General features: G+C 38.3%; 2 protein-coding genes across 2 annotated transcripts in view; both read left to right on the forward strand.

The window, feature by feature from the left end:
• Positions 1–4815, forward strand: part of Mdh1b (malate dehydrogenase 1B, NAD (soluble)) — a 55080-nt gene extending 50265 nt beyond the window's left edge. Inside the window, exon 12 of the mRNA XM_013520751.1 lies at positions 4447–4815. Coding sequence (XP_013376205.1) covers positions 4447–4468 — 22 coding nt within the window. The 3' untranslated portion in view covers positions 4469–4815. The remainder of the gene's footprint in view (positions 1–4446) is intronic.
• A 1609-nt stretch (positions 4816–6424) lies between these two features.
• Positions 6425–27689, forward strand: part of Dytn (dystrotelin) — a 62539-nt gene continuing 41274 nt past the window's right edge. Inside the window, 6 exon segments of the mRNA XM_013520662.1 lie at positions 6425–6529; positions 8122–8185; positions 8923–9071; positions 9857–9974; positions 23955–24029; positions 26798–26999. Coding sequence (XP_013376116.1) covers positions 6425–6529; positions 8122–8185; positions 8923–9071; positions 9857–9974; positions 23955–24029; positions 26798–26999 — 713 coding nt within the window.

Raw genomic sequence — 27689 nt, forward strand, 5'->3', positions numbered from 1 at the left:
AAAGACCTGGAACTACTTGAAAGAACATAGAGAGTAAAATTTTATGACATTGGTCTGCAGTGATTTTTTTTTAATATGACCTCAAAAGCAAGATAACAAAAGCAAAACTCAACAAGTGGGATTACATCAACGACACAATTAACAGAGTAAAAACACAACCTACAGAATGGAGAAAAATATTTGCAAATAATATATCTAATAAAAAGTTAATTACAAAATATGTAGGAACACAACTCAGTAGCAGGAAAACAACTTAATTTAAAAATAGGCTTATCCCAAAAGAATTATAAATAATGACCAGTAGATTTGTGAAAAACATGTTCATCATCACTAATTATCAGGAGAGTGGAAATCAAAGGGGCCAAGAGATATTACCTCACCAGGCATGGTGGTGCACACCTGCAATCCTACTAGCCAAGAGGCTGAGGTAGGAGGATTGCTGCAAATTGGAGGCCATCCTGGGCTACACAGTGAGTTCCAGACTGGGCTGATCTACACAGCAAGACTCATGTCTCAAAAAAAAAAAAATAATAATGGTCTCACACCTGTTAGAATGATGATGTGATAATTATACAAAAGACAAAAGATAACAAGCCTTGGTGAAGATATGGAAGCAAGAGAACTGTTCCATACTCTTGTGAAAATGTAAATTAGCACAGCCATTGTGAAAAACAGTAGACAATTTTCTCCAAAATCTGAGAACTACCATATAAGCCAGCAATCCCACTTTGGGTATATAGACAAGGGAAATGAAATGAGCATGTCCAAGAGGTGCTGCCCTTGTGCATTTGATTGCAGCCAGTGCCAATCAACAGTAGCCAATGCCAATCAACAATGAATGTGAAACAAAATGTGGTGTATGTGCACAGTGGAATATTATTTGACTTTTTAAAAAACAAGAAAATACTGTCATTATCAACAACATGGATGAACCTGGGCACTATGTTAAGTAAAATAAGCTATTTATATGAGGTAAAATAAGACAATCACAGAAAAATATTGCATGATCTCACTTATATGTGGAATTAAAAAATATAAACTCATAGAAGCAAAGAGTAGAATGTGGGATACCAGAATGTAGTGTGGTTGAGTGTTTGGGAAGATCTTGGTAAAATGATACACAATTTCAGCTAGAGAGAAGGAATAAGTCCAAGGAATCTATTGTACAATATATGATTTTGATCATGAAGTGGTTATAGCAACTAACAGTAGTCTTATTCATAGCCCAGCTGTGCTGGGGCAGTGGGGGCAGTTGAGGAGACAGCAAAGAAAATACCCAGAGACAGTTTGTCAGAGATAACATTTATTAAGATTTACTACAAGAACAAACAGGGGAGCATAGGCTTAATCGATACCCACTGGGAAACAGATACAGATCAAGAAGTATCGAGGATGATCCATGTGGGGTGCATACTATACAACAGCGCTATTCAGCAAGCCCACAAGGGCTCCTCCTCAACAACAGCACCTGCAGGAGATATGGTGGTGATGAGCTGGACCTGTACCTGCATTTCTCCCAAAATAAGATCAAGTCTTATATTAATTAAAACATTCACTAGGGCTTATTTTAAGGGAATGTCTTACTTATCATGTACAACAATTACATTTATTCATGTACAACAATCTATATTCATTCACTTATTTAAGTATAAAAATCTACATTTATTCAAATACAGTCATGGCATCTTCTTCTGGAACATTGTCATAACTCTCCAGACCCCGAATTCTGGCCTGAATGTCTTGCAGCTCCATTTCCTGTAGAACCATTGGCCCCAGCCTCTCATGTCTAACAGTAGAGGCTCCTTAAATGAGCACCTCTGTCCACGTAGCCTGCATTGATGACACAGCTGTCAGTGATCTTCACCCACATCATCACCTCTTGCAGCCCGGACTTCACAAAGTTTCCATTAAGTCAAATGTTCTTTGAAGACTCAGGAGATAGCTGTGGCAACAAAACTTATGGCAGTTAAGAATGATGGTCCACACAAAAGGTGCGAAATACTGCAGGCACCAAAATACAGAGAACGTCTCTCTGTTTCACGAGGGTGATTAAATACATGTGTTAAGATGTATTACATTATGAAAATTCACGTTAGACACAACCACATCCATTTGTTACCAAGTGCGCACATTGTTCGTACTCCAATTGGTTATTCGGTGATAAGTCTCAAGTTTACCTGTTTACATAGGTGTTCACCTTTCATCCAAAGGCACCCACTTGGGGATTTACAAATACTTCATATAATTTCTATTATTTCTTTTAAGTATTACCATCAATAATATTATTTCTATTTAATTATATTTTAATATTATTATTTTATAATTGTATATGTCCATGGTGTGTTGTGATATATGAACTAAAGGCATCCATCTGGCTGATGAGCTGAACTGGGGCCTATGTTGGAGGTAGGGCTTACATTACAAGCACCCTGAAAAATCACACTAGGGCTTACTTGCAGTTAGGTCTTACTTTTGGAGAAATACGGCATTTGCCAGGAAGTAGTCCAGCTGTTCAGTAGCAGTGGCTGGAATGTTAGCACGTATCTCCACAGAGCCCCTGTTCCACACCCGACTACCCGCAGAAGTATTTTATACATTAGACAGCATAGCAGTGCCACACATTAGCTTGTTCTGCTGTGTGACCAGCTTTTCAAGGAGCATCTGGCTTACATACATTCAAAAAGACAACCCCCACAAGTAACACCTAGCTTGCCCAGCTCCTGGTGTCCTTTAAATCCGGTCTAGAAAAACTGACAAGGTTCCCTTGACTTAGTGAAAGGCTTAAAAACACAGAGGTTTCAGGGACATGGTACTCACTCATTTCATTTTTTTTTCAAAAACACTACAATAGTGTATTATATTTTTGAACATCACTAAGAAAATGGATTTTGTGTTTCCGCTATGAAAAATGTGGAAGTGATGCATGTGCTACTTAACTCAGTTTAGGCATTCCACAGCATATACACATCTTAAAATGCCTTGGAGCACCTAGGAGTGTACAATTTGGCCAATTAAAATTAGCTAATCTTTTTGCAGAAATAATAGTGGTACAAAATGCCTTTGTAGTTACTTAAATTATCACTTGACTTCTCTTAATTTTTTAATGCAGAGACTTCAGGAGTTTTATTTACGAAACTGTTTATTTGATCTTCACGTGATTTTATATGTGTATGTGTGTAAATTTTCTCCTGTGGTACCTATAACACATGATGTGGTACAAAACATGATGCTTTTAAACAATTTGATAAATTTATTACAGTAAAAGACACAATGCCATTAACCCCCCTCAAAATACCCTCACTGCAAACATATGGATCCCATTGCTCTTACCACTCTGGAGCAGTTCTGGAAGTCCTCTTTTGTGTCTGTGGTTGGCTGTCATGTGCCTTGGCTTACCTCCCGTGGTCATTTTGACTTTTGGAAGGGCCAGAACTCTCATGAATAAGGAGAGCCAGATCCCATGAATAAGGTTTTTCCCACGCTGCCTTTCCACTGGGTGGCGCCGGAGCACACTTAGTAAACACACTCCTGAAAGAGGACTTCTAGAACTGCATCAGAAAGTGGGGAGAATAATGAGATATTGTGTTTGAAGCAAGCAGAAGTATTTTGAGGAGGATTAATGGCAATGTCTTTTACTATAATACATTTCCTTAAAAATTTAAACACCCACGATATATTCTGATCATGCATGCTAGATTATATTATGCTATGAATTCTCAAATGTCAAGCATTCTAGCTTGCATCCTCAGAATGAAACTTACTCATTTGTAATAAATTTGTATAGTAAATTAGTCCTTTAACATGTAGCTTCTAAGCTCTTTATTGAGTTTTTCTCATGCATATTTATAAGTAACATTGGCCTGTATATTTTTTGAGCATATGTGCAGCAGAGAGGGATAGAAGCAAGAGAGACTGACTGTTTCTTTTCAGCATGCGGGTTTTGCTGTTTTCTTAAAATGAACTGAATAATTCCATGCATCTTCTAATCACTTCCACAGTATGAGAATCTTGCACTTTTAGAGCTGCAAATTCTTGACACATACAACTCGCTCTGTTTAGAACAGTTTATTTTTAATTCATTTGCTGTATATTCCTTGGTATTGGTTTTCTAACATTTTCTTGAGTCAATTTTAGCCATTTAGCTGTTTCTCTGAAATTGTCCATCATGTGTGTAAATGTGTGGGTAAAATTATCCTGTAACTTCCCTAAAGGACTACTCACTTATTTTTAGGAATAATGTCTCAAGGATCCTCTTTCTCTCTGGAGTTACAGTCTTCACACATTTATGCATAAGGGGCCACCAGCTAGAGAGTAAACACAATGCTGACTGCCTCAAACCACAGTTACTGTGCCCAGTTTCTGAGGGGCATGGAATGTGTGTTTGTAAAATCCGGCAAGTTGGCAATTGTATAAAGATTGAATCCTCTTCCTGCTTTTTTCCTCAAGGGGGAGCTCTTTCGGAAGGTAAAGACAACTCTCAAATAGGATTTACCAAACTGCTACCATCGAGCAAAAGAAGCCACCTCCTCAGTCCTTTATGATATAAAATTGCAATAACTGGCTGCGATTTAAAACTGAATACAAAAAGAAAAGAGAGAAGAAAGAGAGGAGAAGAGAGAGCAGGTAAAGGGGAGGGGGAGAGGTCTTAGTGACTGTCTAGCTGAGCTTGCAGTAAAGATTACAAGTCCTACAAAGTCCACCTAAAAAAGGTAGTGAAACCAAATTTTTTCACATCTTTTCTCTTGTTCAAAATCCGAATAAGCTAAAAGCTCAGGACTATCAACTGTCCATTTGCTTAAGTTACTTTTCAGTATACACTAGTATATTTTTATGTGCTTTTAACATCTGTCTATTTAATTTGGTTTTTTTGTTTTGTTTTTTTGCCTTTTTGAGACAGGGTTTCACTGTGCAGTTCAGGCTGGCCTTGAACTAACTTTGTAGCCCAGGTGGGACTTGAAGTCATAGTAATCCTCCTGCCTCAGCCTCTCTAATGCTGGGACTACAGGCATATGACACCATGCCCAGCCTAATTTGTTTTACTTTGATTGGAACTTTAAACACCTTTCTTTTCTTCATTTCCTCCATCTGTGTCTTCCTCCTTCTCTCTCTCGCCAAACCTACCTTTCTTTCTTTCTTTCTTTCTTTCTTTCTTTCTTTCTTTCTTTCTTTCTTTCTTTCTTTCTTTTTCTCTTTCTTTCTTTCTTTCTCTCTTTCTCTCTTTCTCTTTCTCTCTCTCCCTGTTTTTTGGTGTAAGATTCTAACACTGAGCTAGACCCAAATTTTCTGGTGCAAGGTTTTTGATCTACAGAATTAATCTATAGTACAGATTGGGTCAAATCTAAACACGGCATCATTCAGAAAAACATCCAAATCTCCTTCCATTGCTAGTGCCTCAGACAGTGTGACATATCCTGAAGCAGTTATAATGTAATACAGAACTTCTAAATATGATTTCAACTTAGACTCTGCAGCATTCAACTGGAATTCCTGTGAAATAGATTTCCTTTCTATTGAATCTATGAAATAGACTTCCTTCTTCCTAGAGTTTTGCCTTATTTGATTATATAAAAATTATCAGTTTTTCCTCCTCTGTTTGACCCATTTTTTGTCCCACTTATCAATTTTCATTTTTAAAAATGTTTCCAGTTTAAGTTTGTAAACGGTCAGTAGCATGGCACTAACTTTTCAAAAAGAATAAATTGGCTATTTTTGGACTTTATACTCAATTTTCAATTTGCTTTTGTTTATGGGATATTCATGGTTGTTTTAAGTGTATCAGTTGGGACCATAGACTCCTGGACATTTTGGCCTTCCAGGTGTGGTGGATTGACAATTGGTGGTCAACTTGTAACACCCAGCTGAACCGAATCATCATGGTGCTGGGTGTGGAGGTTCCACCTGAGGACTGTCGCCAGCAATATAAAAAGGAGAACCGGAGAGGAACATGGTGTGCTGATGGTTCTCCTGGAGATGTCACACTGTCTTTCCTAATATGAGCTCAGCTGTTCTCATCAGAGGCACTCAGGACCTCCTTGTCACTGAGGATGGCTACAGATCACTTTGGGGGCGCTCTGGTCCTTACTTGAAGCATCACTTCCTGGCTCCGGTGCAGATTCCTCAGCCTGCTGGCACACATGTTCTAGCATCCACCATGGACCTTTGGGCCTTCCCAGCACAGATCCTTAAAACAGGCTTACATGAGACATTGTCATGGGCTCTAGGCCTCCAGCTAGAGTCATGCAGGACATTGCCATGGGATCCGGGCCTTCACCTGGATTCTTTAGGTCTCTAGGGTATGGCCAGATCTACTGCACTTTTTTGCATGTGACTCTTGGGGTGAATATTAAAAATAATCCTGTAAGTTATGTGTCCTGTATTAATTTCTTTTCCTTGCAAACCCTGACTACAATACCAGGTATGCCCTATGCATTATACTGCGAGTAACACGCCTGTGCTGCAGGCTCAGATATTTTTGAGACACATATTAAAGCTGATTTCTTACATCCTCAGCAGCCCAAAGACCTTAATGGTAAAGTTTTAACATATCCTTCCACGCTATACAGCCTTTTAAAAAATCCCAGTAGAAGTAGAACGGATTAATTTTTAAACTAAGCTATCTTAGGAATAAGACATTTTTAAATTACATTTAAAACTTAAGAGGAAATGTGTTTGCATCACACACTATAATTATCCACTTGAAGATTTACATTTAGTGCCTTTTAAGAATATGTAAACATATTTCTGTGTTTATACAAGAACTCATAGATGAATTAGAGTTCATTTCTCTGCAACTCCTTTCTGGGTTGGTTTGTAAGGTGGGTGTTAGCTGGGGTATGGGGCGCTTCTCACTGTTTCCCTGTCTCTGTGGTAACCCCCGCTTTCCTGGAACCCAGAAAATGTTTTACTTTTCTCTAGTGCACACAAAACAAATGGCCGTTTGAAACAGAGATGGACACATGGCCTTTAATTATTCAAGCTCTTTATTACTAATGCATGCACGTTGGGGCGCCTTTACAAAAGGTGCAGCCACAAACATCACTGCTTTGCGTGCGATTGCTGAGCAGTGAAAATAACAGATCAACACTATATGGAGGACGTATCTAGAAACCTGCTATTTCTCAGCTTCCCCTCTCCCAGAACTTCCAGGCCCTTTATACAGATTGCTTGACTAGAACTCTTCACGGAAACTGGAACAGGTAAGGATCTGGCGGAGTGCATCTCCAGCTGTCCTGGCTGGATGGGAGGCAGACTTCTTCCAAGCTGGGGACCTGAGTTAACGGTAAACTGTGAAGCACTTCTGCACCAAGGACAATGCTGGCTTCACTTCCCTTGCTGCAGCTTTTCAAAATAGATCTTACGTGAATACACTTGGGAACTTCCTAGATTTTGGCAAGGCTCAGGTTACTGTTGCTGCTATCATGTTTTTATAGAAATAATGTGATAAGGTTTTGCTTTTGTTTCTCTCTACCTAATAATATTTATCTGTACAGACGATGTGTATTTCAATTCATTCATTAAAAGTGGGAAATGTTATTTAAATTTAATTACCTATGTAACTATTAGAAACAGTTTTCAACTGCCCATATTCACAAATAGGATATCTTTTTCTTGGAATTTCTTAAGACTTTCTTACAACATAACTCATTTTTGTTGAAAAAACATAGTTTGAACAATAGTTGCAACACTAAACTCTTTCTAAAATGAAACACTGACTGAATTTTGCATAGTCATACACATATATGTATATATATGCATATATATTTGATAAATGGATGGTATTTGTTAGAAACTTTATATCTAGAATTATTTAGCATAGTACTATTAGAAATTTCAGTGATTGAGAGCTTCAAATTTGGTCTGTAAATTTACATTTTCTTGAAATGAAAATAGAATCTACTTTAAAGATAGCGCCTCAAAATTCTAAGTATTGATGATACTAGTTTTGGGAGCTGTTCTTAGTTTTCTGAAGAATCCTCCTTTTTAACCTCTCCAGAGATTTCATGACCTCCCACGTACCTTGGGGTCACTGTCTCACAGGGAAAATGATTTGCTCCTCATTTGGTTCCTCCCACTTACCCCTCATGGAAAAACTTTCTGCATAAAATATTGGTTTATCTTTAGCTACAACGACCCTCCTGCCATCCGTCATCTCAAACAACTCAGGAAATGGACTCCAGTAAACAAGGTGAGTAATAGTGTGACATTTCTGAACATAGTTTATAAACAAAACTCTAGGCACAGATAAAGGCAGTAAGCAAATTTCTGTCCAAAAAAAGAATCTAGTAGGTGAGTAAAGTGTGTTTCTCTTCTAAACAGAAATCTATAATGTGCTGAAGAGTGTTTCATCCACTCTCTCAAGAGCACCAAAAGTAATTTAACAAAAACTTGACATCAATATTCAAATACACAAAATGTGTCTTATTTTTTGTTATCTTCACAGTTTGGTATTAAGATAAACATGACTTCAGATATTTTAACATCAGGGATAAGTTCATAGTGCAAAGTAGGCCTGAAACGGGGATAAAGGTCCCACAGATGTCACTATATAAATATTTGATAAATGGCTGGGGTAAAACTAATTCTTTCTTGTAACATCTCCAGATGCCAAATTACACCCAGGGCTGGTCCATAGCATTTTGTTAGTGGATATATTTGCAACCAGTTTCACATAGTTAATCTAGATTGTTAACTTTAGTTGTTTTGTTTTGTGTAAAATTTTGTATGATCTCATTATTTACTGAAAACAACATTACAAATGATTCAAATTATCATTAAGAGTGTCCCAAGTTGGAGCTCTGCTCTCAATAAGCTTAATGCAAAGCATGGATAATCAAAGCAGTTTCTCAAATTTAGTCTGCATCCAGATCACCTGGAGCATTTGGTAATATGTTGGGCTCCACTGTGAAGTCCTTGTTTCTATAGGCTTGGGACAAAGACTAGGTGTAAGATCGGAATCAGACCTGACTGTTCTGGCCCCCAACCTGCCGGCCAGCAGAAGCACTACTCTCTGCAGGGAACTCAGCTCAGTACTGAAGTTGTCATCTACAAGTACAGGATGTGAAGGAGATGAGGTAGGACAAGGAATTTTGCAGGTCCTGGGACATCTGGGAACATCTGGAGACACCCAAGAATTTACAACAGACACTTTTAATACTCTGCCCACTGAGGTGCAAAACTGCTAGAGAAGTTTGACCACAGATGTTTATTGAGATCCTCCCACCTAATGTCCCGTGCCTTCTCTCTATCCATATAAAAGGAGCATACTTCTCTTTGTTTCTGGCAGACGGTCTTATTGCTGTCTGCCTGCCTGCACCCAGGCACAATAAATTCTACGCATGTTGTCTTTACATGAGCCTGGTGCTCTCTGCTGATTCCCTCGCTTTCCCCTGTATGTTACATATGTTATATTAGCAACGCTCATTGCTGGTAAATTCCAGGGCAATGCCAATGCTGCTTGCCTGGGGCCATGCTTTGAGGACCACAGGCCTAAAGTATGTATTTGTAGATCATCAAATTAGGTGTTGGACAGTTGAAAGAAATCTTATCCTACTCATCACAGTATCTGAGGAAGATGAATGTAATGTAGCAAAGCAAAACTAAAGATTGCTGAAAGCAAATGATGTTTCACAAATTGCTCCCATGAACATGAGTGCATATGGCTTATATTAATGTCTTTAAGCAAAAAAATGGCGTTTATTCACAGCTTGCAGTTTGAAATATCCAGCAATTGCTTCTTTTCTTAAGTTTTCTCCCATCATCAAGGGGAAAAAAAGGATAAATGAAGCTTTGAGGGTGCAGGGCCAGAGGCACATCACCTGGGATGCTCATTCGTTTGCCCTGTTACTCTCTAAAACAGCTTGCCATGTCATGCCGCATAGCTTCATCAGATGACTCTGCAAAGCAGCACTTGACAGGAGCGATGGGCCAGATGGTCGGGCTGTCACAGAGCTACTCCTCCACCCGCAGAGCCCCTGGTTTGGCAACTCTCTGTGTCCACTTATCCGATTCTCTGTATCCTGCATCTGAGAGGAAGCAGGGCACAAAACTGGCCAGTTTCCAGAGGAACAAAAATGTTAGATATCACACTTCTGCAAATTATTTCCACATAATTATGCCTACTCTTAGTTAGTTTTCTTTCTCCTCACAGAGCCAAGCTCCTTTCTGTTCTCTTCTGTTCTCTAATGTTGAACTCCTCTCTGAAAATTAAACAGTTCTAAACTTTAAGGAAACACTGAATAACAAAAAAATTAGAGCAAATTGTGAGTTCTTTCATATCTTTAAATTTATTGAAAAAGAAAAGAGCAGCTATGACGGTTCCTGAACCAGATCTCTTGTTTAGGTGACAATTTTGGGACACAGCCCACATTCATCTTTTGTAGGTGTCTTTGAGTCATGATCATATATTGATCAGAGGCTGCTTGGTATCCATAAGGAATTGGTCTCAGGACTCCTTCAGAGAGGCCACTCTGCAGATACTTAGGTCCCTTATACAAAATGTAAAAATAGTACTTGTATATAACCTATGTATATCCTCCTGGATACTGAAAGTCATCTCTACATTACTAGTAATATCTAATGAAATGTAAATATTATGTGAATAGTTGTCGTACTGTATTGTTTAGGAAATGACATGAAAAATTCTGTCTACATTCAGAACAGATGCAATTTTTTTCTAGTATTTTTGATCTTCAGTTGTTGAATTCACCAGGACAGAAATCCCTGTGGTTTTGTGAAGTGTCTAGTGCTCCATGGCCATATGTGTGGGAGTAGGACTTTATGCCACAGCACAAGAGCAAAAAATATCATCTTCCAAGCTAGAATGGAGCCACTGCTTCACTGTGAAATGTAGACTGAGTCAAGTTTGAGAAGGAGCCACTCCTTGAGGATAGACAGAAATCTTGGAGGCTTTTATCCTTAATGTCTGATCAGAGTGCCTGATCTGGTGTACTACTGTGGTTACCACATATGCCTTTGCCTTTGATTTTAGAGTCCACACAAAACTCCTTGCCGCCCTTCATCCCTAATCTCCCTGGCTGTATCATGCAGCCCTAAAAATATCCCTTGGGCCTCAACCCCAACCTCCTGTCCAGGCATTATCCTCTCTCCCGCTCCAGGAAAAATCCAGATCAGTCTTTGGTGGGCCTCTCTGTCCTTTCATGCGAAGCCCTGAGTACATAGCTCAAGCATAGCTGCTTAAATTCAAAGAAGCCATTAGATTTCCCCACTAAGTAAAAAAGAGCTTAGACATTGGAACATACACAGTAATGAGCACAGAAAAATTCTCTTTTCATTCATTAAATTCTCCCACTGCTGCAATTACAATAAAAGATTATCTACTCATATATGTCTGAATCAATGAAACCCACTGAAAAAATCCCTTGTTTCATTTTTGGGGTCCACTTAGCAAAGGCTATGGGACTGGCTGTGTTTCCAATAGCAAAATCTCCCCCAGTACACACCGTTTACTTCCAACTGCCTGAAGTGTGTGGAGGTCAGCTGGGGTCACGGAAGCAGTTGTATCTCCCCCAGGGCTTCTTGCCCTCGCCGAACAGAAGGGAACAGATCAGTCTTGGGCTGAGCTTGCTATCTGTGGGGCTCTTGCCTCAGAGTGAGCATCAGGGGTGTGAACTCTGGGAACTGGAATTTATCACTGGAGATGTTGCAGATAGAGTTGCCTGGCAGTTCTCCCCAAAGTTTGCAATTGGTTTCCTCTCTCTGTCTCCACTCTAACTCGTCCAAACCTTCACTATTTCTGAAGTTTTACATCACAACACTACGCTGATCACTCAGTGGGTAAGCATGTCCCCACTTCCTAAAGAAAACAGCAGCTTTTTTTATTTCATGGAAAAAAGGTAAAATTTCATAACAAAATACTAGGGGAATAATAATAGTTAATACATTACATGTTCTTATCTTTAAAGTAGTTGCTCAGGGTACAAGGTACAGGAATAAAAACTTCTCCAACCCATATTAGCACAAACCTTCTTTTTAAATGAAGAGACACTAATAGTATAACTGAGTTATATTTTTTCCATTTTCTCTACTGTCCTTTCCCTTTCACCCATCCTAGCTCTTTTTTCCTTTTGAACAATTTCTTTCTCTTTCACAGTATCTATTTTATATTTTAAAACATTTACTCTTTCAGTTTCTCACACCGGGGAGACAATATGATGTTACACATGCGGGTCTCATTTATTTCACTTATGAGTGTGGTCTCTAATTGCATCCATTTACCTATAAAAGCCTTGAGTTTATCTTTTTTATAGCTGAATAATACTCTATTATTTTAAAATGCCATATCTTTTTTATCGATTCCTTGGTTGATGGGCATTTGGGCTGTTTCCAAGATCTAGCTGTTACAAATTGTGCTGCTATAAACATGGGTGCACATATATAGCTGTATTATGATGTTTTCATTTTTTTCTCGAAAAATACCCAAGAGAGGAATGGATGGGTCGAATGAGACCTCTAATCCTAGTTTTTTGAGGAATCTTCACACTTATTTCCACAGTAGTTATACCAGTTATACTCTCACCAACAGTGGAGAAGGGTTCCTTTTTTCCCACAGCCCATCCAGCATTTGTTATTGGTTGATTTCTTGACAATAACCATTTCTTTCTAGGGTGAGATGGAATCTCAGAGTTGTTTTAATTTGCATCTCTCACATGATCAGTGATGTTGAACATGTTTTCATATATTTATTTGCCAGTTGTATTTATCTTTTTATTCTCCTCAGGGAATGAGGGATGGGCTAGTTGTCAAAACTAGTTCCATCAGCTGTGCATCTTTCCTCATCCAATGTCTCTCCCTTCGGGATTATATTTGTTAGCAATATTTTAGTTGCTTGAGATAGAAAATTAAAGAGGCATTAACATCTACAACTAATAACCAAGAAACCTATTTAACCTCATGGTGGATATAGTAAATAATAATACGTTCTACTTTTGAAATTTACTAAGGGAGTAGATTTTAAGTGTTCTCAACAACAAAAGTTATAAGTATGTGAGATCATGTATACGTTAATTAGGTTAATTCAGGCTGTCCACAGTGTGTGACTATTTTAAAACAATATGGTATACATGATAGGCTGGGGGAATAGCTCAGTGATAGTGTTGCATTTTGCATAAAGCGTGGGTTCAATGCTCAGCACCAGCAACTGGTTATACATGATAAATACATATAATTTTTACTTGCTAATTTAAGTAAATAAGGTGGAATAATAAAGGAAGGACTAACTGGTAAGATTAATTAGCTTGTGCTAGGGTCAGACATTGTCACCATGTAATGGTTTCTCCATCTCCAAGTCCCCCTCTGTCCTTTTTGTGTTTGTTCCTTTCTCAAAGCACACTGACCCATCCACAATTCCAAGTTTAAGTTTAGCAGAAAAAAAAAATAGTCTGCTTGTCAGACAACTTGAAGAAAGAGTCCTTGAGCCACATTCCCTTGGTACGTTATGTTCACAGGATGAAGCACTCACTGCTGGGCTAGACCTGGGCTACATGCTCCCCATGGAGAAGGAAAAGCTGGAATTACATTACCAGGTCTATGAAGTCAGATTAGGGGAAAGTTATTCTAAAGAAAGATAAATGTATGCCAGACAGAAAATGGGAAATGTATCTTCTGAAAGGAACTTTGCTATATCAAATACCACTTAGATCCCCCCCTTCCTGTATTCACAAATTCCTCTCTCATGGCTTCTTGTCCCTGACTCATACATACATTCTAGAATCTCTCTTGCCTTTAAAAATCAATTTTTATTTTGTGTGTTATAGTGATTGCATGCTCATCTTCCCATCAGATTAAAAGTCTTGAAAAAACTATCCATTTTTTAGGTTTTCTTTTCAATTTTGTTATGGTTTATATTTAAAATACCATCCAAAAGTCTCATGTATTTAGAGGTTGGGCTTTTGGAAGGGGCTTGGATCAGAGCCACTATACTCATGAGTGGATTAGTCCACTGATGAGGTCATGTGCTGATAGGAAGGGGAACCTGGTCATAGGAAGTGAGTTACTAAGGGCATAACCTGCTAGGGAGTATTCTTGTTCTTGACTTCTCATTTCTCTGATTCCTGGACACCATGGGTTGAGCAAATTTTCATGCCCTTCCACCATCCCATTTCTGCTTGGAGCCAGCCAGTTAAGGACTGAACACTCTGAAACCCCCAAGTCCAAATAAACCTCTCTTCTTTTAAATTGTGAATGTTATATATTTTGTCCCAGAAATAGAAAAGAAACTAATACAGTCTTACATTTGTTGATTAATCTTTTGTAATGTGTCAGTGTCTCCACTGAATCTGCTCTTGCAAAGACTTTCAGTAATCAAGTTAATCATTAAAAACAGAGGCTACTTTTTAGCCCAAGAAGATCTTCTTGTGGAGTTCAGGTAATGAAGCATTAGCTTGTCTCTGCTTTCTGAAACTCACCTTCACTGGTCTTCATCTTATTGCTTCCTCTTGTTTTCTTTGTCTTTCCCCTCTCATTGTTCCTGTTAGGTTTTACTTCCTCCTCTGTTACTTAAATGATCATGTACTCAGATTGCTGTTGCTTAGCCTAATTTTCTCTTCACTAAATACACTCTACTAAGCCAATCTAATGGATGGACATGGTGTTGCCCACATTTAACACCAATGACTGTTAAATCTCCAGCTCAGCCCAACCAGCAACCCTGACTGCAGACACATAATAAAAAGTCTAGGGTCAGTTCAGCACCCAGAACAGTTCCCCTCCCAAAGGCCTTCATTAATACGTACTGTCAGTCCATAGCCTCTAGACATATGTGGTTATTGAGCACTTGGAATACAGCAAGACTGAATTCAGATGTATTGCAAGTGTAAAAGAGATATCAGATTTGAAGAACTTAATATAAAATACTTATTAATAACTTTTACATTGATTACATGTTAAATGATATTTTTGACACCCCTATTATGTGTATGGGGTAAGACAAACAAGAATACACTGTATCACCACTATGATACACCAATAGTCTGGAGCAAAAAATAAAATACAGGGTAACAGAACCTCCGCTGCCCCCTGCATATTGATGCAAACAAAGTAGGCTGTCCTTGACAGACCTTGTCAAGAGAGACTTCCAGTAAATTAGGATCAGTTGGCTGGTTTTGAATAGAGTAATGGGTTGAAACCTACTTGCTCTTCATACTTGGGAATTTTAATCTATATACACACATACCCACCAGGCAGAAATTTTGGAAAGGAAGGCATTCACAGATGTTATCAGGATTTGCAGATTATCTGATTATTTATATAAATCATCCCTAAGGATCATTTGCAAGTTAGCTGGATCCAAGATAATTGCTCCAGAACCAGTAAACTCCCTCTGCACAGGTAGTTTTCAAACTTTAATTTACATAAGATTTTCTTTACTGTTGAAACAAATGGTTGTGGATCTCCCCTCTGCAGTATAAAGTTGAAGACTTGGTGCATTTTTGTTAGAATATGCATTTCTAACAAGTGCCCAGGTGATACTGATGCCCTGTCTCAGGAGCCATATTTTGAAGACCACTGCTTTACATCAACAATAATCAGTTAGAATAGGAAACTCGAAGCACCTAAAGTTAACTAAACAACTAACATTAAGACCTTGCAAAGCTTTACTGGTGACACTAAAGATGATATGAATGAATGGGGTGATCTACTCTGTAGTTTTCAGTTTTCCTAGATATGAAGACTGATCATTTCAGTCTTAGACAGCAAATAACTGTTATAAAACAGCCACAAGACATGACATTGTTACATGTCTCTTAAACAAAATAAAAACCAAATTTGGAGGATGGATATAACAAATTTAAATCGTAGGTCCTCAAGGAAAGTCAGAGAAACAATTTAAGAAGTATATTACCTACGTGTTCTTATTCTAGTCATGTAAATCCTTTTGTATTATAACGCTTATTTATCTGATGAAGAAACTACAAATTAAAAACTAAATTACCCTGAAGGAGACAGGAAGGAAGCCGTAGAACTAGACATGGCTGGCTCCTGAGCTCGTCCTCTTTTCACTGTGAAAAGTGCAAATACACATGTGGCACCTGGTGAGAGTTCAGAAATGCTCACCATTGCTGCAGTGATGTCAACCTCAAAATAAGTTATACTGCTTTTTACCGTACCCCTTATACAGGAAGTTGGGGGTCTTGGCCAGGTCCCAGATACCTGGCACTGGCACACGGACATTATAATTAGGCCTGAGAGGGTAGATCTGCCCAAGTGGAAAGAACAAGACCCAAGAAGGTGAGAAAGACTCCATGGGACAAATTTGAGGACGTGCAAATATAAAGTGGAAGGCAACTATTCATTGAGCACCAAGGTGGCAGAGTGGTAGGCAGCAGAGAAAAGCCTCTCTGAGAGTCACCATCCAGATGCTGGAATACAGCAGCATGAGGATGAGAGGAAGGAGGAAAGTGGATTCCCTGGACCCAGGAAGGATCTGAAGCAAAAATTGAAGCACATGGAGAAAGTGAAGAGAGAAACTTCAGTGAAGAAGAAGTTGGCAGCCATCAGTGTCTTTTCTCTATGACAAAACTCATTGTGCAAAAGGAGCAGTTCAAATCTGTGGACACGTGGTGTCTGCTGGTGACCTCATAGGCCTCTACAGAGACAGGCAGCAGTGGAGGGGAGCAGTGGACATGAAGGACTGCATTAGATGGCAGTGAGTGCTGAGGACTCAGTCATCCTGTGCAAAAGAGTGATTGGCCAGGAGCCATTTGGAGAAGGGCTCAAGTGATCTCAGAACTCAGAGCAGCTGCTGGCTCCATCTAGCAGTTCACAGGTGGGCTCCAGCCCTCAGAGGTGTGCAGGCAACTGCAGGCCCAATGAGTCTGCTCTTAGCCAGAAGGTGTAGGCTCACTGAGATTATACACCACCCTGCCAAAAAGCTACGCTAGCTTTCTGGGATAAATCAACCCAGATCAGGACTCTGTCTCCAGTGATAGCCGACATACCTATAAGTGGACTTCTTTTTTTTCTCTCTCTCTCTTTGGTTTTTGTTGTTGTTGTTGTGGTGGTGGTGGTTTTGTTTTTGGTTTTGGTTTTTTTCTCCTTCATTGTTTGATCTTGTTTTTATATAAGCATGAACGTGGTTTCTGGGCTCTTTGTGGTTGTGGTGCTGTTCTGTTGTTTTTATCTCTTCCTTTTCTCTTTCCTTCCAGTCTCCTACACCAGTTTCCCAAAGTTAGTGTGATTCTGTCTTTGTCCCCCAGCCTGACTTCTAATCTCTTCCTCTTCTTCCACTTCTCTACTTTCTCCCAAACTCATTTTAAATTTTAATCCCTGAGGGCAAAATTGACATATTGAGGGCTTGTATACTGCATATAATTTTCTGAATTGTTTTAGATTTTGTTACATAACCACAAATCTAGGTCATACAGTTAAAGGGGGCAAATTAATGGTTATCTCAGTTTGTCATTTTCTATGCTGTGTTTGATTCTATTGTCATTAATGATGGTACCACTATAACCAAAAGTGACATGATTGTTCTAAACAGCTGTTCTTCCTGGTATTCCAAGACTGAGATTGACTAAGGGTCACAGAAAATACTATGACACAGTGCCAAAGCACCAGGAGATGGGCCAAGAAGTCTGCAACTTCTCATCCCCAACAAATTCAAGAGGTAAGATCTTGCAAAACCTAAAAATCAGCTACACCTGGAGGATACCTTGGAGAAATACTTGTTTCCTAAGGGTTATAAATACTAGCAATAAAGCAACCCACCATAGGCAATTTACAAGCATCACCCCAGCAATTAAACTAAAGAAAAGAAAATTAGAAACAAGATGCAACCCCAGATATCCAGTTCACCAAAGGCAAATGTAGAAGGCAATGAGGTGGGACAATCCAAAGGCCACCCATCTGTCCTCTCTGAAGTGGTAACACCAAAGCAGTTGAATGAGGCTCTAGAGAAAAATCAAATCAGAAATAATTTCTTTGCATATAACTGCAGAGATTGTGTTCACAAGGAAACCCATGCTTAGTAACTCTAGAGGAGACACAGAGAAAAAATAGAGGAGTTTAAGAAAATTATGGAAGCTATGAATGATCACATATGAAAAAAAATGGTAAATTCAAGCAGATATCTAGGAAAATAAAAATTCCATTCAAAGTATCCACAGCAGATTAAGCCAATGTGAGGACAGGATTTCAGATATAGAAGACAGCCTTGCAGTTAGCAATCATGACAAGAAAGATTTTGTAAAAATAGCAAGGGACCATGTGAAATCAATCTAGTAGTTGCTGATGAGGAAAAGAAGAATAACTTTAGATTGATTGGAGTCCATGAAAAAGCCACAATAGTGCAAATGATATTAAAAAAAAAAAAAAAAAAACTGTTCACAGACATCATGGTAGAAAACTTCCCTGGTAGAGAAAAAGAATTTGACATATAGTAAATGAGGCATATAGAACTCCTGTCAGCCAGGATAAAAAAAATCTACAGCCAGGCATATCATAGTCAAGATTCCAAAAATCCAACACAAGAATAGAATCATAAAAGCTGTTAGGGAAAAAGAAACAAGTCACTTATAAAGGAAAGCTCATCAGAGTCACAGCTGACTTCTCAGCACCAACTCTCAAGGCAAGGAGAGCTTGGAGCAAAGTATTTTAAATTTTAAAGGAAAACAACCTTCAAGCCAGATTGATGTACCTCATTAAATGATCCTTCAAAATGGAGAAATAAGATATTTCCATGACAAAGAATATTTAAGGAAATTTATGACCACTCTGGTGGATTGACAACTGGTGGTCAAATTGTAACACCCAGCTGAACTTAACTAGCATGGTGCTGGTTGTGGGAGGCCTACCTGAGGATTGTTGCCAGCAGCATGAGAGGCAGAACTGGAGAAGCTAGGCTGTTGGGAACTGAGGAAGGTTGTTGGGAACTGGTAGAAGCTGTCAGGAGCCTGTTGGAAGTGGAGAGAAGTGGAGAAGCTTGTTGTTTTGGCTTTCCTGTTCAGAACTCAGGTGTCCTGAACCTCGGAGAAGCTCGGGACCTCACTGTTGCTGAGTATGGCTGTGGTACTTTCTGGGGGAGCTGCGGTTCTTATTTTGAGCATCACTTCCTGGTTCCAGTGTAGATCCCCTAGCCTGCTAGCACAGTTCCTTCATCCTACTGGCACATACTTTCACACACTTTCGAGATTCCACCACTGACCCTTGGGCCCTTCCTAGCACAGATACATGAAACAGACCTGCATGAGACATTATCATGGGCTCTAGGCCTCCAGTTGGACTCGTGGGAGACATTGTTATAGGCCCCAGGTCTTCAGCTGAACTCATGCAGGACATTATCGTGGGATCCAGGTCATCAGTTGGATTCTTGGGTCTTTAGGGTGTGGACAGATTTCCTGTACTCTCTTGTATATGATACTTTGGGTGACTATTATGAATAATATTATAGAATATGTGTCCAGTATTATATTGTTTCCCCTTGCAAAAAAATGCCAAACACAACTATCAAGCACTCCAAAATGTTTTGAAGGACATTCTAGAAAGAGATAACAAGGACTACAACTCCCTGAACCCCAACAGAAGGAATCCACCAGCAAGGCAAACAATTAAACAGAGGGAGGAAAAAAGAGGGGGAGCCAATAATAGGAAAATAACAAGACAATGATAAGTCAATCTATATCAGTTATAATCATCAATGTAAATGGTCTCCATTCACCAATCAAAAGACACAGACTGGCAGAATGGATCAAGAAGCAAAATCCAATGATGTTCTGTATACAAGAAACTCATTTAATTAAAAAAGAAATTCATAGACTGAAAGTCAAAGGATGGAAAACAGTGCTCCATGTGACAGAAACCCAGGAAAAAATAGGGGTACCTAGTCTATTGCAGACAAAGTGAATTTCAAGCCAAGACTGATTAAGAGAGACAACAAAGGTCACTACCTCCTTGTCAAGGGAACAATCCAAGAGGAAGAGAGGGCTGGGGATTTAGCCCAGCAGCACAGTGCCGGCCTGGCAAGCACAATCGAACTCAATATAGTGAGTTCAATTCCTGGTACTGGAAAAAAAACAAACAAAAAAAATGTAAGAGGAAGAGATAACAATCATAAATATATATGTAATAAATACCGGTGCACCCAAATATATAAAGCAAATATTAATGGACACAAAAACATCAAATAAACACTAATACAATTATATTGGGGGATCTCAATACCCCACTGTCACAAAAAGACAGATCAGCTAGACAAAAAATCAATGAAATATTAGAATTGAACCAAACTTTTGAACAAATGGACTTAGTAGATGTCTTCAGAGTATTCAACCGCACAACATCAGAATACATGTTCTTCTCAGCTTCACACAGATGTTCTCCAAAGTAGACCACATTGTAGCTCATAGAACATGCTTAAGTAAGTACAAAGGAATTGAAATTATCCAGTGCATATTATCAGACCATAGCGCTGTGAAATTGGAAATACATCCCGAAAGAAACCACAAGAACTTCATAAACATATGGAAATTAAATAGCACCCTCCTGAACAATCAATGGGTCATAGATGAAATTGAAGAAATGAGACAGTCTCTACAATTACATGATAATGACAGTACAACATATCAGAACTTCTGGGGCACAATGGAAGCAGTTCTGGAAGGGAAATTTACAGCAGTAAAGGTCCACATCAGGAAAACAGAGCAAGCACAAATTAATGGTGAACCTCAAACTTCTATAAAAAAAAAGAACAAGCTAAGCCAAAAGCTTGTATGAGGGGGAAAATTATAAAGTTCAGAGCAGAAATTAATGCACTGGAGACTAGGAAAACAATACAAAGACTGAATGAATAGAAGAGTCAGTTCTTTGAAAGATTAACAAACCCTTATCTAAGCTTATCCAAAAAAGGAAAGAAAAGACTTAAATCCATGCAATTAGGAATGAAAAGGGTGAAATCCCAATGGACCCTGCAGAAATCCAGAATATCATCCATACCGATGTTGAAAACTTGTATTCTACTAAGATCAAAAATACAGAAGAAATGGACAGAATTCTAGGTATATGTGAATTACCAAAGCTGAATCAAGAAGATATAAAAATCCTAAATAAACAATATTAATCAATGAAATCAAAGATGTAGTTAAAAACCTATCAACAAAGACAAGCCCAGGTCCTGATGGATTTACTGATGAGTTCTACAAGAAATATAGAGATGATCTGACACCACTATTTCTCAAACTATTTAACAAAATTGAAAGGGAAGAAATACTCCCAAATTCATTCCTGGAGACAAGCATTATCCTGTTACCAAAATCAGAAAAGGACCAAGGTAAGAAAGAGAACTACAGGCCAATCTCTCTAATGAACATAGATGCAAAATTCCTCATTAAGATACCAGCAAACAGAATGTAGCAAACATTGAGAAGATTATATACCATGACCAAGTGGGATTCATCCCAGGGATGCAGGAATGGTCCAACATATGTAAATCAACAAATGTAGAGGCCGGGGATTTAGCTCAGCTGCACAGCACCTGCCTGGCAAGCGCAAGGTCTTGAGTTTGATTCGCAGTACCAGAAAAAAACAAAAACAAAAACAAAAACAAACAAATGTAATACACCATATTAACAGAGCCAAAGACAAAACACATATGATCATCTCAATAGATACACAAAAAACTTTTGACAAAGTTCAGCACTCATTCATGATAAAAACCCTACAAAAAATTTCAATAGATGGTCTTTATCTCAACCTGATTAAAGCCACCTATGACAAACCAACAGCCAACATCATACTAAATGGACACAAACTGAAACCTTTCTGTATAAAATCAGGAACAAGACAAGAATGTCCACTGTCTCCACTCTTATTAAACATAGTCCTGGAAACTTTAGCCAGAGCAGTTAGACAAGAGAAAGAAATAAAAGGAATGATGATAGGAAATGAAGATGTTAAATTATCATTATTTGCAGATGACATGATACTCTATATAGCAGATCCCCAAAACTCCATTGAAACACTGCTAATTTAATAAGCAAATTCAGTAACTAACTGGATACAAGTCAACACTAAAAATCAGTTTCCTTCCCATACGTGAATAATAAGCCCACTGAGTGAGAAATTAGGGAAACAACACCTTTCACAATAGCATCCAAAAAGATGAAATATATAGGAATCAATCTAACAAAGAAAGTGAGCCAGGTGTGTTGGTGCACACTTGTAATCCCAGCACTTGGGAGGCTGAGGCAGGAGGATTGTTGTCAGTTTGAGACCAGCCTGGGCTACAAAGTGAGCTCAAGGCCAGCCTGAACTTCATAGTGAGACCTGTCTCAAAAACAAAAACAAAAAAAATTTAACAAAGAATGTAGAATAACTCTACCTTGAAAACTACAGTACTCTGCAAAAGGAGATTGAAGAGGATATCAGAAAATGGAAAGATTCCCCTTGCTCTTCAGTAGAAAGAACAAATATAGTGAACAAGGCCATACCTCCAAAACTGTTATACAGATTTAACTTAATTCCCATCAAAATTCTAACAGCATATCTCACAAAATTAGAGAAAAAAATCCTAAAATTCATTTGAAACCGGAAGAGACCTAGAGGGGCTGGGGGTTTAGCTCAGCTGCATAGCACCTGCCTGGCAAGCGCAAGGTCGTGAGTTCAATTCCTGGTAATGGAAAAAACCAAAAACCAAAAAAAAAAAAAAACCCCAAAAAAACAAAACAAACAAACAAAAAAAACCCAGAAGAGACCTAGAATAGTAAAGGCAATTTTGGGCAACAGAGGCAAGGCGGGGGGCATCACAATACCTTACTTGAAATTATACTACTACCTAGTAGTAGTACTGTGACATAAACAGCAAAGTACTGGCAAAAAAAAAAAAAAAACCAGATATGAAGATTAATGAAACAGATGTGAAGCAGCAGAAACAACTCCTGATGTATTCAGCCACCTTATGTCTGACAAAAGTGCCAGACATACTCACTGGAAAAAAGTATGGATGCAACTCAAGACCATACTCATAAGTGAAATAAACCAGATGCATATGTGTAAACATTGTATTGTCTCCCTAGTGTTAGAAGTTGAAAGAGTAAATAAGATCCAAAATACACAGTAGATGTTGTAAAATGGGAAGACATTTCAAAAGAAAAGAGAAACTGGGATGAGGGAATGGAGAAAAGAAGGAATATATGATAGTTAATATAGTTATACTACTAATTTCTCTTAGTTCATTGAAAAGAAAAGTTTGTGCTACTATTGTTTAGACAATTAAATGCTGGTATCTTGTACTCTGAATAACTAATTTAAAGATAACAATATACAATATATTAACCATTGTTACCCTCCTATTATTGTTTTGAAATTTTATTTTTTCTCTTTGAAATAAAAAATAAAGGCAATTATTTTAAATTTTAAAATATATACTAATAATTTTTTATTATAAAAATAATAAATATCCTTTACAGACAATTTAGATAATGGTGATAAGTAAAAAATAATCAAAATCACCAACAGTTTCAGTATTTGTTAATGAGGTGGGTATCCTTAATAGTTAAAACCCACAAGAGTCATGATTTATATCTGCTATGTTTGAAAGACCTGGAATCATATCAGGATTATGTCCTAAGAGTTAATTAAAATTTTGCACAGCTTTTGGGTCTTTTTCACACATTCATAAATATATGTATACACATAAGACTGGAATATACTAGCAAAGTCTACAGTTATAGTCTACAGTTTTTTGCAGTATTGGAAAAGATGGATGCAGGAGGACTCTGCAGTTTTTGGTGAACTCCTCTATTTGATAGATTCAAAGGGTACTCTTAGGGTCACTTCCAGCCCTAGGAGACCACAAGTATATTATTACACTATTTTTTGTGGATAGAAAAGAAAGCGCTCCATCTTCACTGGGGGCTACACGATCTTTAAGATTTTCTTTTAGGACGTGGGATTTATATAATAAGACAATCCCTTACCCATATTATTTTATATTTTCTTTACAGACACTCCTCATAGTAGTGAGAATTCCATTTACAGAACAGCCTTCAAATTACGATCAGTGCAAACTCTATGCCAGTGTAAGTACAAGTGCTCTTGAAACTGTTGAAGTACCTGACTGTGATGATGTGCGCTGTAAGATTCACACAGAAACCAGAACTTCTCCATCCCCACGCGGGGAGCTGCTGGGTTCTAGAAGGCTGGATCTCTGCACTGAGCTCATTTGTAACAGGGGCTGAGGGGTGTGTTGGGAGGCTGTGTGGAGGCTGTCATTATGTGCTTTATGACTCACAATAGGAAATGACTGTGGATGAGGATTTAATTTTTTAATTTTTTCTATTTGGCATCTAGAAACATTTTTGTTTTTTGGCTTTTCCTTTCAGGGTACTAATATCAGTGTAAAGTAAAATTACCAAAAAAGTAAGTTAAGAATCTGTACTCACAGATTTAAGTTAAAAAATTAAAAATTAAAATTTCAAATTGAATGTTCAAATTGTACTTCCTATCTATAGCTGACCAAACGAAGGTAGGTTTAAATAAAAGATATTTAGGCCATGAATTTTAAAATCATTTAGAGAATTCTGAGAACTGCCCTTTTGAATTAAATTTATATCTGATTGCATACCATCACTTTCTTTTCTTCTACTGTTTTCTAGGTAAAATATAGTACCTGGGAAAATTCCCAGTAGAAATTCTCCAAAATGAAATAAATTCAAGTACTCAATACATCTAAAGTTATTAATTATTCATGTTCTTTACTGAATTAAAAAAGCACTTCATGTGAAATAATTTCTGACATTTATAGCAGACTTAAAAGAAGTTAATATATATGTAATTTCCAATTTTTGTAATTTTTACATTTTTCCCTCTACCTAATGAGTTATAAAGACAGATGGTTTTCAAACTGTGCTGCAAAAAGTGTACATGATGTGAGGTAGGAACAACAGGTCAGCAAGGTGGAAGGGTGGAGGCAGGCAGAAGCCTCAGATCCCACCCTCCACAAGAACTACTCTGTATTTCCCCATTTCCCACACTGTGTTTCTATACCAGCTTCCTCTGAGGAAGGAATTTGGGGCTTTACAAAAATATTTAAAGTCAGTACTCTAGACCAATAAACTCAACTATAACTATTTTTTTTTTTTATTCTGGGGGTAAATAAAATACAGAACATGCCCATTAAAAACCTATTCCAGGAGAGGCAGGAGGATTGCCAGCATGAGCCCAGCCTGGGCACCTTAGCGACTTAGTCAGACTCTGTCTCAAAACAAAAAATAAGGGCTGGGGATAGAGTTCAATGCAAAGACCCTGGGTTCGCTTGCTAGTAAAACACACACACACACACACACACACACACACACACACACACACACACACACCGTTACCCCCAATCATGCTATTTTGATGAAGATTTTCTCCCTTTAAAGAAAGCAAAGGGCCTCCATCATTAATGCCTAAAAATATAGAATGACACAATTGGAAAATGTAAAGTTTTAAATTTGTACATTTTTGTTATCCCTGGCATCAGAAACAGCAAGTATAATAGTCGTGAGAAATATTAACAACAGTGGTTAAGAGTCAGTGGTTGAAAATTCTACCTAGAAAAAATAGTCAAACATTTTAAAACAAAACAAAAAGTCCCAAACGATGTCTCATAAGTACCAAGCAGCGCGACCTGGAGAATATCGCTGAGGAAATCTAGCGGTGAGATTAACGGGCAGCACCATTATCTGTCTTCCTGTCACACAGAATCTCAGCAGAAGACAAAAACGCCTGCACGCAGAATTCCAAGCCCAGGTGATAGGATTTGAGATCAAATAATGATAAAAGTTTACAGCTTCGGCCACCTGCGGCCAGGTTTTATTTAAGCCTCGTTCCTAAAACCTCCTCCTCTGTTCCTTAGGCTCTCCCCTTAAAAGCAATATCAGAGAACAAATAAAAATTTTATTATACTTGCTAGCATCCTTATCTGCGAGGGTGATTTACGAAGCGGAGAGAAGCGCTGGGTTTTATCATTTCACAGGCTGAGGCATTTTAAATGCCAGCTGCTTCGGTTTCTTGACATCCCCACCTCTCAGATGATTTGGGGTGTTTATTAATTTTATCTGTCATCCTCTTTCCATGAGAAACTATAGGGTAGGCTCCATTTCATTCTTCTTTCTGTTCATTGCCTTGTACAATTTCTTAGAAGATGTGAAGTTTTATATATATATGAAATAAACTATTCTTGTAAACAGCTCTAGTTGTTATTAGCTGCCTTCTCTAGATCATACTATTGATGGAACCAAGGTTTTTTAAAGTGATATTTCTAAGGAAAGAGTAGTACCTAAACAGTCTGATAATTCAGCAACTACTTTTTACGAAGATCACTGGCGATTCTAACTATGGAAATTAACATCCTAACGTGCTATCCTCTTCTGAAGCTAGGCTGCAGACAGAAGAGATGAGTTGAACATGAAAGGTAATGCATAAGATAAAAGATTTTTTTCCCAATTATCACCACAGGGTCTTAGCTTACTTAGAAGCGTTTTGTTTTTTTTTTTTTTTGTTGTTGTTTTTTTTCAAGTTTCTCACTTCTGTTCCTTTTTAACTTCATTCTACAAAATGAAATTCTGGACATTACACTGGTAATAAAGTTTTGACTATGCTTTATTAGCTCAAAGAACAGTTTTCCAAAATAAAATTGACCATCAGAATAGTAATACCTGAATTACACACAACAATTATGTGTCCGTATAGTGGTCATAATCAATTCCCTTTAAGGAACATAGCAGGCATCATCTGTTCTTACTTAAATACTGGAAGCCATGTGCTTTATTTGAAGGCTCAATTCTCCATCTGCTTCCTACAGTGGACTTGGTCAGCAGCACCCTGGTTCAGGAGGTCCTACTCCATCCACGTGTCTGGAAGGCCAGTGCGCACTCCCTTTCTGTGCCGCAGCTTTTTCGGGCCCTCCAGGAGCTGTTTCAGAGAGCCAGGGTGGAGACACGGGGGCAGGCACAGCCCAGAGCTTCGGAACTCACTTTGAGCCTCCTCATGGCCATGTTTGACAGGTGAGGAGGACATGTCACATGGTGACCTCGAGGGCAATGCTGAGTCATCACTGGTTCCTGGCCACTTAGTGCTAATGTTTGCCTGAGGTTCGCTGTACAAGAAGCCATCTTTATTTGCTTGCTTGTTTTCCATAAAAGTATTACTCATTCAGGACCAGAACAGAGAAGCGCATGCTTATCAGTGTCACTAATATAAAGGACACATTAGAAAGGGGAGAATAGCCCTCCACATTACTCTTTTCTATTATACAAACTCATTTCCCCTCTAGAGAAGTATGCACACCTTTTTCAAGGGCAATTATATATATATAGAAAATTACTCTTTGTTTCAACTCCCTAGGAGTATATTTCTTTGTGACTCATTATCAGTTACTATTTTGGTTTGGTTTTTAGCTGGAATAAGGTTGAACAGCCAGTGCATGGATGACCAGCCTACAAACTAATTTAGACCGTGGAAAAGAGTTAATTACATGTGTTTCTGAGTGAGTGGCTTTGCCAGTCAGAGTGCACACATGCATGAGTTTGTATGGGGGAGTAGGTTATGTTTCGCTGAGCTATAGCTTTTTATACTTCTCTGCCTCACCTCAGTTTGGTTTACCTTATGTAATCTTGATTTGATCGACCTCATGCTTTAGAGTGAACTTTTAAAAAATTGTAATCAATGTGAAGTGTTTGGAAAGCAGAGCAATA

The sequence above is a fragment of the Chinchilla lanigera genome, unplaced genomic scaffold (assembly GCF_000276665.1).
Source record: "Chinchilla lanigera isolate Chin_1 unplaced genomic scaffold, ChiLan1.0 scaffold00056, whole genome shotgun sequence".
NCBI lineage: Eukaryota > Metazoa > Chordata > Mammalia > Rodentia > Chinchillidae > Chinchilla > Chinchilla lanigera.